The 14,947-nt window shown below is 40.2% G+C and overlaps 1 protein-coding gene across 1 annotated transcript in view; it reads right to left on the bottom strand.

Moving 5' to 3' along the window:
• CTNNBL1 (catenin beta like 1) overlaps nt 1–9,064 on the bottom strand; it is a 167,702-nt gene extending 158,638 nt beyond the window's left edge. Inside the window, exon 1 of the mRNA XM_045981189.1 lies at nt 8,913–9,064. Within this exon, the coding sequence (XP_045837145.1) occupies nt 8,913–8,942 (30 nt within the window). The 5' untranslated portion in view covers nt 8,943–9,064. The remainder of the gene's footprint in view (nt 1–8,912) is intronic.
• Between the last annotated feature and the right edge of the window lie 5,883 nt (nt 9,065–14,947).

The raw sequence follows: 14,947 nt of genomic DNA, 5'->3' as shown, positions 1-14,947 counted from the left end.
TAGAACACTACAGAAAAGAAAACAGCTTTGAACTATTCAGCTGAAATACTAGAATCAAATGTCTGACTCTGGAAAAAGTAAGAGAATTTCTGCTGTATCTTATAGCCATACAAGACTCAAACCAAAACCAACCACTTCCTTCAGGAACCTTAGGGGGGAAAAGAAAGAAACAAAAAGAAAGGAGTAATTTGTAAATGAGATTTCTGGCTCCAGGAAAGGGGAACACTGAGATATCTCAGCAATATTAAAGAGACCTGGGGAAAAGAATTACTGTGTTGATGACATAATTCTTGATATCAATGACTGCTAACTGTGGTGGAATAGGGTTGTGCTTTAATCTATTGAAAACAGTTCTATACTGTGGCATGTGTGGGTGAAAAATTGTTCTCATTTCCTTTTATAGCATTCTAAACCTTAATCTCCGGGGGACCAATGACCTTGGGAATACTGAGGCAGCTTTGTAGAATTCAAAAAAACATTTTTTTCTTTTGCTGAAGCATGTGTGTTAATTGTAATTATATCAATAATTAAAATTTAACAGCTAACATTACTGGGCACTTACAATATGTCAGACACTATACTACTTAGCATTACCCACCTTGTCTTATTTAATCCTATATTTTTAAAAAGATGACAAAATGGAGATTTTTTTAAATGGAGATTTAAAATCTCCATTTTAAAGATGAAGACCTGGGGCTTAAAGAGATTAATTAACCACCCAAAGATACACAGCTAGCAAACAGCAGAGATGGGATTCAAACACGGGCAGTCTGACCCCAAGGTAGTGTTCATTCACTACACTAACATGAAAAGACACCTAATGGACACACTCAGAGGACACATGCCTTGAATTATTCTCTCCAATAGAGCTGACAGGCTTTTCTGAGCCATCCACATTCTCAAATGTAGTTATTTTTACATCTGAAAACTTCTCTATTGGTGTAAATTTATAAATTCAATCCCCCAATTTATTAATTTATTTATTCATTTTAGTAAGATCTACACCCAATGTGGGGCTTGAACTCATGACCCTGAGATCCAGAGTCGCATGCTCCACGGACTGAGCCAGCCAGGCATCCCTCTAACCCCCAGTTTAAACAATGCCTAGTGAGGGACTACAGAAAGGTATGGCTGTCTTCCTCAAGTTCACCTCCAAAATTAGGCCATCTCAATAAAACCTACCTCCAAGGAAGCTGAAATATGTAGGACTGAAGTCTATGCCCAGTGAAAACTGTTCTGTTGGCCTATAGAAGAAATAAACCCATGTTCAACATGCCAATATACGATCCACAAAAATAAAAAGTAAGACCAACCAGAAAGCTACTTATTTGACAAAGTCCCAAGAGTCTATACTATGATGGAAGGAATAAAGAGAAGATTGAAGAAGCAATGCTTTCTCTGCAAAGCTTTCCTGGTGGCAGAGCTGCTCCTGCTTGTGCCACCAAATTTTGTTCATTCTTCTGTAACCACAATGACACTGTGTACTAGAGTATCAGTTTTCAAATCTGTGGAATGCCACCCTTAGACTGCAAGCTCCATGAGAGCAAAACTGTGGCTTAAACATCTTTATATCCTGACACTGTCTTGACTCCTAAGAAAGGAGGCAGACCTCTTTGTTCACAGGATCTTATGATCCATGAGGAAAAGAACCTTGTCCTTCATCTTTGAGAAATAGCTCCAATGCTTCTTTAGTCTGCTGAACAGAGACACCCCTGACTAAAATGCAGAATTGGGGATAGGTGGTGGAGTAGGTGGAGAGATACAGAGAATTATGTGATCCCAGAATATACGGCCAGAATAGACAGATGAAACTGACAGATGAAACCTAGATCATGGCTATGGAGCTAACAGTTGTCTATATCAAGGTGCTGAAAGACATAAGAATGGATGAGTTCATCTATGATGAGGGACAGGATTATAAAATCAAATTCTAAGGAAGAGTCAAGGGTAACGAGACTCAAGAAAATCTTTGGCAGAGGGTATGGGCAACCTCCAAGAATGCAGGTTTTGGACATCATACAAAACAACTGGTAAGTACTCTTCAAAAAGGTCAAGATCATAAAACACAATGAAAATCACAATGAAAAGTAACTGCAATGTGGGACCGTGGATAGGATCCTCAAATAGGAAAAGGATCTAAGTGGAAAAACTGGTGATGTCTGAATTAAGTCTGTGGTTCAGTTACCAGAATTATGAATTCCTGGTTTTGATCACTGTACTATGGCTATAGAAGATGTTAACTTCAGGGGAAGCTGGGTGAGGAGTATATGGAAACTCAGAAACTTTCTCTACTATTTTTGCAAAGTCCTGTAAATTCAACATTAATTCCAAAATAAAAGTTCAAAAAATGTAGGTTCTGCAGCAAGAGTAGCAAGAGATGATATGGATGAAGAAGACAATTCAGAAACTGAAGTAACATATATGAATCAAACATTCTTGATGTCCAACATGAAAACAAAGACATATAAATCAGCAAGCAACAAGATATCAGAACAAAAACTTTTCAAAGGGGGAAACAGCCAGAGCATATTTGAAGGTATATACTGGTTGATTCAATCATTAAACAACCATTTATGAGCCATCAGTTATGGGTTAGACACTTTGCCAGGTGCTGGTCCCTGCCTCTGAGTTACCCATGTAGTGTGTGAGGAGGCACATAAATATGTGTTTTGTGAGTATGAAGAGAATGTGCCAGCAAGAAAGAGGATGAGAAAACTGCAAAGAGAGGAAATGAAATTAAGAAAGAAATCACTCAGGAGATGAAAGAGAAAACACCCTGAAATGGAAATATCAATGAAAATAGCTTTTTATCTGTTATAGTCCCCCCACTAACAAAAAGTAACTTTGAAAAGCACTAGTTTAAACTGTCATGCAAAAAGTGCCTGTATCACGGTGCTATAAAACATCGTGAGGAGAATACTCTCAGGGTTATAGGTGGAATGGGGCCACTACAAAATGAGCACGTGAGTTCAGTCTTCTAAAACATTTCTGACATACACCCCATCATCAACAACAACAACAAAAACACACAAGAGAAAAGCTCAATTACAAACTACAGCAGTACCTTCCGGAGGAAGAGGCAAATGATACGAAATACAAACGATAGCACACACAGGGGAAAAATGCCTATTACAGCAAACTTGAACCAACACTTTACATACCTACTAGATTAACGAGACAAAATTAAAATTGTGACACCTCGTAGTATCAAGACTGTGGTAAAACTGGAACACCCACTGCTGTTAGCACCATAAATGGATAAAAGATGAATTCCAGATGAGCACGGTGTGTTCCTTAACGTATCTGCAGCTGAGATGACCCCATCATCTGCCACTCCCCTCCGTTTACTCAATGCTCCAACATTTCACTCCCATGCTTCTGCTCTCACTAATGCCTAGTCAAGAATGACTTTTCCTCGGCCTCCTTCATTACCCACAGAATTCCTATTCATTCATCATGGCTGAGATTCCAACATCCTATCCTTTTTCTTCAATGAGCACATCCATTAATACATCCCTTCTCCAGGCTTGTCCAATCGTTCCTTCTACTGTGCTCCCATAATACTTTATTCACGCAGTTCATTGTTGAAATGTCTGTTTCATTCCTCAAGTTACAAATTCTTTAAGGTCCAGGACAATGTCTTAATAATTTTTGTACATGTAATACTAAGCACAGGAGATGGCACGTGGTAATTTCTAACAGCAGGTGGGAGGGGGAAATGCCAAACAAATGAAGAAGTTTACTGCAATAGTATCTCCAAGAACAAACTCCTGAAGACCATTAAATAATCATAAATAATTCCCCTAAATAATTATAGAGGAACAATTTAAGGAAAAATGGTTGGTCTATCACCTGAACAAAAAGTATGAAAACATTAAAAATAACATGAGGACCAGGTAGAAACACAGGAAATATTTCTGGCAGTGTTACATTAAAAGTGTAGAACACAAAACAGTATAGACACAATGGTTATTGCCATGCAATATACAATAACTGTGGGACTATAAAAATACTTGTTAGACTAGGGTCCTTTTCCTTTTCTCAAATACTTTCTTTTAACACTATTCTTGTCAGTTTAGGTCATTAAATTTTTTTTATTTCAAAAGAAAGAAATAAGGGGAAAGGAGCAAGATTATAAATTCCTACAGGCCCCTGCAATCCAAGGAAATGCTATGGTACTACTGATAGGTCACAAAAGGAGTGAGTGTCTGCAGTCTTGCTAAAACCAAGGGTCCCTGACCCCAATCTGCCTCAAAGAGAATACTTCTCATGTCACAAAGCAAGTCATTTCCACTGAGCCAAGTTGCACTAAATGTGAATTCTTTATTGCAAAACTTCGAGGGTAAGAACTTTTTCCAGACATCTGTGGAATTAGTATTAATGAGAATGCCCTGAAGTTCATATGCATGCCTGTGCAGCAGAAACTTCTCAGCCAATGAACTGCTGGGCACACTTCTTGATGAGATGTCTAAGCCTGAAGGCATCAAAAAAGTACATTTCCATATTAGGAACATAACTGGCTTCCTCTTTAAGACTTTTCCCACCACCTCCTGTCCACATTGTAATTCTCCTGTCTTCTCAAATGAATAGTTAACATATGTCAAGGATATAAGGCATATACTGAGGCACTTACTGCCTAACTCTATTACTAGAAGAACCAATCTCAGCAGAAAATTGGAATCTTCCCACCACGCTGTACCAAAAATGAAATTTAGGAAGCACCCAAAAAATATTAAATACTTTAAATAAATACTTCTTGACATTACATATTTTTCTTGCATACCTTAATCTCTGAATTCCAGGAAAGGAAACTAACAACTCTTAGAGCTTTATCCCCTCATTTTACAGGCAGTAAAAAGATACACAGAGAGGGAAAGTGACTTGTCCTGAGTCACCCACATAAGTAATGATAAAGGGAGGATTAAAACTCAAATCTCCCAGATTTTCAGCCCCGATTCATTCTCCTACATCAAGCTTTTTTATCCCTTGAAAGCTCTAGAGCTTTTGGCCTAAATAATTAGTATCACAGAATTTAAAGTTAGAAGAGACCTCTGAGAGACTTACTTAATCCCCTCACTAGGCATACGAGGAAACTGAGGCCCAGAAAGATTAAGTGATTTGCTCTCAATATCGTGGATAGCAGGGAAAAAATATGACTTAAGCTCAAAAAAACTAAAACTAACAACTATGAAAAGGGAGGACAATCTCAGCCGGGTAAAATTTTAAAAGGAATTTAGATCATTCTAGACCAGGTACACTTTCAAAATGTAGTCCCTGGACCAGAGCTTCAGCAACACCTGGGATCTTGTTAGAAACACAAATTCTGGGGCGCCTGGGTGGCTCAGTGGGTTAAGCCGCTGCCTTCGGCTCAGGTCATGATCTCAGGGTCCTGGGATCGAGTCCCGCATCGGGCTCTCTGCTCAGCGGAGAGCCTGCTTCCCTTCCTCTCTCTCTGCCTGCCTCTCTTGTGATTTCTCTCTGTCAAATAAATAAAATCTTTAAAAAAAAAAAAAAAAGAAAGAAAGAAACACAAATTCTAAGGTCCCACAGGAGACTTAATGAATCAAAGTCTGAGGGTGGGGATGTTCAAATCAGATAAGTTCCTGAGGAATGAACTTCAGTGGTCATGCTGAGTCCACTTTGTAAATCACAACTATAATCAACAGCACTAAAATATAGGCATTCCTCTATAGATGTACCATACTTCAGTTTTTTAAAAACTGAAAACAAAACGAAAACCCAGATTTGAGTATTTATTTGGTTCCAGTTCTGGCTCTGCTCCTTACTGACTGTTTGTCCTTGGGCAGGTAATGGAATTCTCTAGCTCAAGCTTCCTTCTCTGTAAAATAGGCATGTCACCCACCTTAAAGGGCATGTTGAGAATTACCTGTAAGAACGCATCAGAAAGCACTTTAGTTCAGCATCCAGCCAGGAGCAGGCAGGCAGTACAGCACAGTTATTAGAAGCTTCATCTATGAGGCAGGTATTTTTCTGCACCTCAGTCCCCTCTTCTGTACAACAGGGATTAAAGATAGTACCTTCTTCATAGGGTTGTTATAAAGATTTTGAGATATGGTGCAAATAATGCATCTTTCATACCTATAAAATGTTGCTGTTTTTGAAGAGCTTTTGCATCCATTAATTCAAATGACCAACATCCATTTCCACAAGAGGATGGGTGCTATTTCATTGATTATGGACTAGATTCCAGACTGTACCATCTTTTAGGAACAACAGGAGTAGACAGCAGTCCTGCAGAAAGGAAACTGCCTGAATAGTGCATGTGGGGAACAAACAGGACTGAAAATAAGGAGATTGGGATTCTGGTTTCAACTATGCTACTACCTTAGCCCACAACCTTGGGGAACTGCTTTACCAGAATGGGGTTCACTTTTCATTGGCAAATAAGTGGTCCACGTGAGGTTATCTATAACATCTCTCCAAATAAATTCAAACTTCTTATCATGGCCTACAGGAAGGCCTACGTAGTCTGTCATCTGCCTACATTTCCTATTCATCACCTCCCATTCTCCTACTCACTCACCATGTTCTAGTTCCATCAGTCCTCTTCCTGATCTTCTAACAGGCTACACCAGCTTCTACCTCATAGCCTTCATACTTGCTCTTCCCTTGCTTTGATGCTCTGCCCTTTTACATGATTGACTCCTTCTCAACCTTCAGTCCTTTAACATCCATTCCTTGGAGTCCTTCCCAGACGATATCACCAAAAGTAACAGGTCCTATCTCCTACTGCCAGGGGTTATTTTCTTTTGTAGCAGTGTCTAATAAAAATATACTGAAAGCCACAGATGAGCCACATATGTAATTTTAAATTTTCTAGCAGTCACATTTGAAAAGTTTTAAAGAAGGTAACATTAATTTTAATAAAATATCTTCTTTAAGCTAATATATCCCACATATCATCATTTCAACATGGAATCAATATAAAGATTATTTATATATGTTACATTAATTTTTTTCATACTAAGTCCTGGAAATCCAATGTGTATTTTACACCTATCGCTCTCAATTCCAACTAGCCACATTTCAAGTGTTCAGGAGTCACAGGTACCCAGTGGCTACCACACTAAACAGCACAGTTCTATAGTACACCCTGCTTATCCTTCAAAGTACCTATCACAATCTGAATTTCTTCTTTGTTTACACACTTATTATCTTGTTACTTTCCCACCAAGCTCTTCAAAAGCAAGAACTTTGCCTATTTTGTTCAGTGTCCTATACTCAGAGGACTTGGTGCCTTGCACAGTAGTTGGTCAATAAATTTTTGAGCAAATGAATGAACCTCTTTTAGCTTTAATATTCTGAGTCAATGGGCTAGCCATTCTGCAACTCCCAAAAAGACACAGAACCACTCATTCACCAACCCTCCTATTTCCTGTCTTCTTTCATGTTCAATAACTGTCTTAAAAAGAGAACTCTCTTGACTATATGTCAACCATTCAAAGTTCTTCTCTATAATGTCTAGAGTCTCCAAGGTCCATTCTTTGTATGTTGGCTGAGGGAGTAGCATGAATATAATTGCTAACATGCACTGAACTTTTACTCTTTGACAAGCATTGGTCTAAGCATTTTACATTTCACAACAGTTTCACAATAGACTTCTGTGGTAGGTGCCCTTTTTGCCCCTATTTACATATGAGGAGACCAACACATAAGAGAGGTTAAGTATTTTGTTCAAGGTTACAGTAGCCACTCAATAGCAAAACAGAGATTCCAAGGAACATGTGGTCCCTGACACATAGCTCTTAATCACCTATTCTCTACTGCAAAGCTGCCCAATGGAAATATAAGACCATTTATATATGTAATTTTTAATAGCCATACTAAAAGGCTAGTAGCTACATTAAAAAGTCAACAGAAACAGGTAAAATTTATTTTAAATTTTATTTCACCCATTACCCATAATATGATTAATCAACATAATCAATAATCAAGGGTTAGCATAAAAACTTTATTTTTCATATTGAATCTTCAAAATTCAGCATGATTTTACACTTAAGAGTACTTTTCGACTCATACTAGCTCCACTTCAACTGGACACATGGACAGCTACCATACTGGACAGCAGGATTCTACTGCCTCTCACAAGGGCAGCTGCAGGAAGTCAAAGATGGGGAAACCTTTGAACTGGGAGCCAGGAGACCTCGACTCTAATCCAGCTCCTACTTGAGTTATTTTGGATAAGTCCTTTCTGCCCTCTGCACCACCAATTCCCACCAAGTTGCCTGAGCAGGGAAGACAAGATTCCTAGGGTCCCATCCCATGCTAGAATTCCAAATATCTCCCAACAATGGCAGTTAAAATGGGAACAGATTTTGCACTTTAAAACCGGCTTTCACATCCAGTAGTTAATAGAGTCCTCAAATAACCCTATTGGGCATTATTACAGTCTCCGTCTTATATGTACAAAAACTGAAGCTCAAAGAGGGCAAAATGAATTGTCCAAAACCCACATGGCCAGTCAGTGGGGAAGCCGGGCCTCAATTGCAGGAAAGACCAGTGCCCTCCCACCACCACCGCCACCACCACCACCACCACCAACAACAACTCAGCGACCGGGGGACAAGAGAATTGAAGGGAGATGGTTGTGAAGATGACCTGGGGCCTTCAGAAGAGTTGAAGGGAACCAGGGCCCAGTCCAGGGTAGGCTAAGAAGAGGCCCAGACTGGAGTTGAGAGGAAGGGGCCTAGGCTCTGAGAAGGAATGAGCTGAAAGGGCCCAGGAGAGTCTCAGGGGAGTGAAGTGAAATGAGAAGCTCGGACATGAGAAATGAGGGGACGCGGGCCGGGGACAGAGGTGAGAGGAGGTGAGATGAAGGGACTCTGGTCCCGCGACCGGAGACCCTTGCCCGGGTGAGGGGACGGTAGCCCGACCCTCCTCGTCTCTCATACCTGGTAGCTGAGAAGTTCACCCACATCCATGGTTCCAGGCCCAGACAACACCTGCTATTCGGGTTCCCTCCACTCACGCCCTAACCGCGACCCCCTCCACTGCAGCTCCAGCCACACTGCCGGAAAGTGCTGTGAGCGGGTCGCAGAGCCAATGAGGTAAATGTATGAGTAACACGAAAGCCGGCCACACTGCGGTAAAAGGCACCGCCACCGTAAAGCGCGCTGCATTTACGACGGTGCTGCTTCCGCCCGGAGCCTGAAGGGGGTGGGGAAAGGGGGCGGAGACTTGAAGGAGGGCGGGTATGGTGAGAGAAAAAACTCAAAGGAGCCAAGATTTATTGGGTGCCACCTATGTGCAGGGCGGAGCGCTGAACGTTTCACTTGTGCTCTCCTAATCCTTCCATGTCCTAGTCAATTTTATCCTCATTTCACAAATAAGGAAATTGAGGCATAGAACTGCACTGTCCAGTTCTGTAACCACTAACCACATGCGGCTGCTGGGGGCTTGAAATATAGCTAGTCTGAATGGAAAAGTGCCATACATGTAAATAAAATGCACACGGATTTCTACGCGTTCTCTTGATTACATGTTGAAATTATACTTTGAATATATCGGGTCAAACAAAATACAAAATTAATTCCCCCGTTTCTCTTTACTTTTTAAATGTGGCTAGTAGAAAGTGCAAATTACCTATGCGGCTCTCTTTATGGTTCCCTTCGTGATTTTGTTTTGCTGTTTTTTCTTTAATAATACTGACTCAGAAAGTATATTATCCAACGCCTACAGCTATTACTGACTGAGAAACTGTTGGCGATCACATCGCCCTCTCTGGGCTTCTACTTACTCGTCTTTGTAAGTCCGGATGGGAACTGGGTGATCTTGTTTCTGCCCCAGAGATATAAAAAGGTTTTCTGTAGGAGGAAGTTGGCCATGATTAGAAGAGAATCATTCAAAGGGTGCATCTGGGCTCCTGAGATTTAAATAAGAGTGTTAAACCTCTCCCTTAGTCGTCTTAGCCATTTAGCCCCCTGACCTTCACATCCATGACATTTGTCTTAGTCCATCCAGACTGTTAGGAGAAAAATATCACACAGTGAGTGGCTTGCAAACAACAGAAATTTATTTCTCACAGTTCTGAGGCTGGAAAGTCCAAGACCAAGACACCAACAGATTTGTTGTCTGGTGAGGTTGCATTGTGGTTCACTGACTTTCTTACTATGCCCTTGCAGATGGAAGGGCTAAGGGATATTTTTACATCTTCTTAGAAAAGCACTGATCCCATTCATGAGGACTCCAACCTTATGACCTAATCACCTCCTGTAAGCCCGACTTCCTAATACCAACACCTTGAAGGTTAGGATTTCCATTTACGGATTTTGGTGGGATACAAACATTCCGACCACAGCACCCTCCCTATCTCAGCTCCGCTTATCTCCAATTATACAGAAGTTATTCCTATAGAACTTCTCAAAGAGCCAAATCTTCTCTTCTTCTTCCTGGCTACCAGCCCCATACTTCATCCAACTCTTCCTCATCCTTCAAGTCTCAAAGGTCACTTTCTCAGAGTAGCCTTCCTCAACCCATCTTCAGTCCAAGTAAGTAACTCCTTCTCTTTCCTCATAATTCTCTTTCCTAGCACCTCCTTTATGGCACACAGACCTCCGTCTGTAATTTTCTACTTAATGGTTGATCACTTGTTTATTGGCAGCCTTATTTACTGGACACAGTCTCCATGAGAGCAGGAACTATGTCTGCCATGTCCACTGTTATATCCTGGTACAAAAAGCCTAGTACTGTGCTTGGCACAGGAGGAGGTTTCATGATAGCCTTTATGGGCCTTGGTAAGGAGACTGGGTTTATGTTAAGAGTATTGGAAATAAATTGAAAAAAATTATTTTTAGATTTTCTTTATTTGACAGAGAGAGAAATCACAAGTAGACAGAGAGGCAGGAAGAGAGAGAGGGGGAAACAGGCTCCCTGTTGAGCAGAGAGCCCAACAAAGGGCTTGATTCCAGGACCCTGATGACCTGAACCAAAGGCAGAGGCCTTAACCCACTGAGCCTTCCAGGCATCCCAGAAATAAAATGAAAATTTTAAGCAAGTTTTGCAATTGGGTTTATGTTCTTAAAGAATCATCTACGCAATCTGCTTTGAACTGAATTATTTGAGTGTCCTCCCCCTCCCACCTCCCTTAGCTGTATGGACTGTGCCTAATTCAAGGAGACAGGATGAATAAAGGTGGCAATGTACCTTTTGGAACTGTGTAACCTTTAGAATTATGTCCCAGTACTTGGTGTTCTGGAGCCAGCTTGTATAAATAGGCTAGCAAGAGCCTATGATTAAATTTTCAGGAAATTTTCAAGTTGACCTCAGGTTGGTTGCTTGAAATTGGCCATGGTGGGAGTATTTATACCATGGAAATCAAACAAATGTTGCAAAGAAATGCTACAGGGTTACTGGTGTTTCAGAGAGCTGGTTGTTACAAATTTACCAATACACCACTGACTCTGATTCTCCTCAAAGTTCCACGACATCTACTTGTCTGCTCTCTGGCAAGTTACTTTCTTTCTCTAAATTGTGTTCTCTTCATCTACAGGGAGACTCATTCATTCGTTCAACAAGCATTTGCTGAGTGCCTCCTCGATGATTAACACAACTATAGGCGCTGAAGATGCAGAAGTTTGTATGAAAACAAGTTCCTGTCCTCTTGGAACCCACATTCTAGTTGGAGAAAGCCTAATGAGGAACATAGTGTTATGATCCCCATTTTACACCTGTGGAAACGACAGCCAGCTTCACCTCTACATGCCTCATCCCCTTGCCCACAAAGTGGATATTCAATTGCACTGACCTCATAATATTACAGGGAAATTACATAAGATGGTGCACGCAAAGCACTTAGCAGGTGCAGAAAAGCACTCCAAAACTGTTTGGTCTTAATGTTATGGGGAGTTAAGTGGGAATTGAATGGGCAGAGAAGCAGGAAAAATTAGATCATTCCTATACGCTTTCTTTTGCATTCAATCTTGTCTGTGTGTCTTTAAAGACCAGGTGTTAAAACACAGAATCATAAGGCAAACCCCATGAAAATCAGATTCGGTGAGCACCCTGCAACGTGGCTAAGGTACTCTGCCAAGGAAGGTCTCCCAGAGAAGATGCCATTTGGACTGAGGTTTAAAAGATGAGAAGAGTTTGCCAAAAAGATATAATGGTAAACTGGTGACCCAGGCAGAGGAAGAAGCATGAGCAAAGACATAGAAGTTGGAACACTTCTTGTAGATGAGGCATAGGATATGCAGAGGAAAAAATGGGAAGTAAGGCAGGAGAGGGTGTCTGGGGAAGATCTTGAATAAGGTTGCCAAATTTAATGCATAAAAATTTAAGATATTCAGTTAAATTTGAATTTCAGTTAAACAATGAATTTTTTTAGTAAGAATATGTTCCATGCAATATTTAGTAACATATTAAAACTTTTTTGTTGCTCATCTGAAATTCAGATTTAACTGGGCATCCTGTATCTTATGGCAGTTCTAATCATGGAGGATCTTGAGTATCATATTAGGGCACTTCAACTTTACCTGATGAGAGGGTCCATTAGTACTTTCTTGGGAATCTCCAGGGGATAAGGCTTGAGAAACCCATCCTTCAGGTCTCAGCTAATGTTACTGTATCAGAGGGGTCTCCTCTGACTTACAAGATCTAAGCCAGTCCCTCTCCTTCCCTTAAGATTCTCTATCAGCATCCCTATTATCTTCAGAACATTTGTGATTGGTGTTTCTATATTTATTTGCTTTTCATTCATTTGAAGTCTGTTTTCCCTTCCATATTCTCAGCTCCAAAAAGCCAGAGATTGCTGGATTGTTCACCATAATAACTCCAGAATCTAAAACAATACCTAGCATTTAATTGGCACCCATTAACTAGTGGCTGGTTTAATGGGTAAGCCAATCACTCTATACAGATCGAGTGACTCATTCCCAGCAATAATACTAACACATTCAAATCCCTACCCCAAATCCTACTGCTATGCTATTCCAATTTTAAAGATGTGAAATGGAAGTTCAGAAGAGCTACAGGGTATGCTAAGTGAAATAAGTCATACAGAAGGAGATAAATACCATATGATATCACTTATATGTGGAATCTAAAAAACAAAATAGCTTGTTGATATGGAGAACAGATTGGTGGCTGCCTGAGGTGGGGGTTGGGGAAGGTCAGAGAAATGGGTGAAGGGGGTCAAAGTTATAAATTTTTGGTTATAAAATGAATGTCATGGGGATGTAATGAATAGCTTGGTGACTGTAGTTAATATGGTACTGCCTATTTGCAAATAACTACGAGAGTGGATCTTTAAATTTTTCATTACAAAAAGAAAGTTTTTTGTAACTACGTAAAATGATGGATGTCAACTGTACTGATAAGTACACTCTTAATTAATTAATTAATTCTTAATAAGTGATCATTCTGCAATATATGTAAATATCAAATCATTACATAATATACCTGAAACTAATATGATGTTATGTCAATTATACCTCAAAAAAACTAACAAGGGGGGGAAAGGGAGGCGGCTATGAACTATGCACCAAGCAGTGCAAAAACATGGTGATGAAAATGACAATTTCAGAGTGGAATCCACAGAGACAGGAGAAGGGCACCACCTAAGAGACCAACTGCTGAGATGTAATCTTTTTCAAAAATGTAACTTGGAAGAATTATCCCTTCCAGAAAGTTTTTAAATAGCTGTGGGTTGCCTAGCTTCCTTATACTTCAAGCTTTAGGTGCTCCAAGATGTAATCAGAGTAGCTTCCTCCATCTTTCATTGCCTCAGTAAATTATTTATTGGAACAGCCTTTAAGAAAATATCCTCAAAAAACACTCATAAAGTATATTTATCACCAATATTGAGTTCCTACCCTGCAATTGTAGGTTGATTGGAAACATGTAACAGTGCCTGACTCCTCTATTTAGGCACTGAATGAGTGGGGAAGAGTTACAGGGTAGGCAGTGGAAAGGGGATGTGTTTTCTGGGGAGCAGAATGCAATTGCTGGGGTTCAAGAGGAGTCTCTATTCTCTCTGCCTCCCATCACCCAAATCCAGATCCCTGGATCCTCTCCACTCTAATATTTTTAAATAGTTGTAAAAACTGAAATGTAGAGAGTTTAGTTACTTACCCACAGTCATAGAGTTAGTAACTGACAATACCCCAAACCAAGCCTGTCTGACTATGCATTTCACAGCAGGGATCTAGGCTCAGTTAACCTTTCAAATGATACTGATACTTATGATCCAGGCACAGATGATTGTTGAATGCTAAAGAGTAATTCTCTCTCCTAGCAGTCCTTGGTCTCAAGTAGATACAAGAATTTATATTCTTAGATATACCGTGAGCCAAGTAAGAACTCAACAGTCATGGATATGCAAAGAAAAGGAATTATTTTGAGTTTTGTTGACATGTGATGATAGAATTGGATTACGTTGTTGGAAGAGTCCTAATCTTTCAAAGATACATACTAAAACCTATATGAAATAATATGAAAGCTAGAATTTACTTCAAAAAAAATTCCAAGGTGGGGGCTGGTGTGGGTGTGGACAGAAGTAGAGATGAGAGAGTGATTGGTGAGTTGATAATGTAGAAGCTGGATGAAGGATAGGTTGGAGTTCATTTTATTATTCAGCTGCCAACAGGATGGCAGCAGCAGTTCCAAGCACAATATCAAGAAGAATAAGAGAGATCATCCTTTTCTGAGCCTTTTTCTTAGGAATTAGGAATGAAGGAAACAAGGATACAGGTAGGGACCAAATATGTCCATTGCATAAAGAAAGGATTCTGCAGTCAGATACGTATGACTGGAAAAGCTATGAAAACCAGCACTCACAATGGCTCATAAGAATGTAATGAGTTTCAGAACACCTGGGTGGCTCAGTTGGTTAGGTGTCCAACTATTGACTTCGGTTCAGGTCATGATCTTGGGGTTGTGGGACAGAGGCCCCCAGCAGGCTCCACACAGCATGGAGCTTGCTTAGGATTCT

The sequence above is a fragment of the Meles meles genome, chromosome 16 (genome assembly GCF_922984935.1).
Source record: "Meles meles chromosome 16, mMelMel3.1 paternal haplotype, whole genome shotgun sequence".
NCBI lineage: Eukaryota > Metazoa > Chordata > Mammalia > Carnivora > Mustelidae > Meles > Meles meles.
The sequence above is the reverse complement of the archived record's forward strand: the minus strand, read 5'-3'. Positions and strand labels throughout refer to the sequence as shown.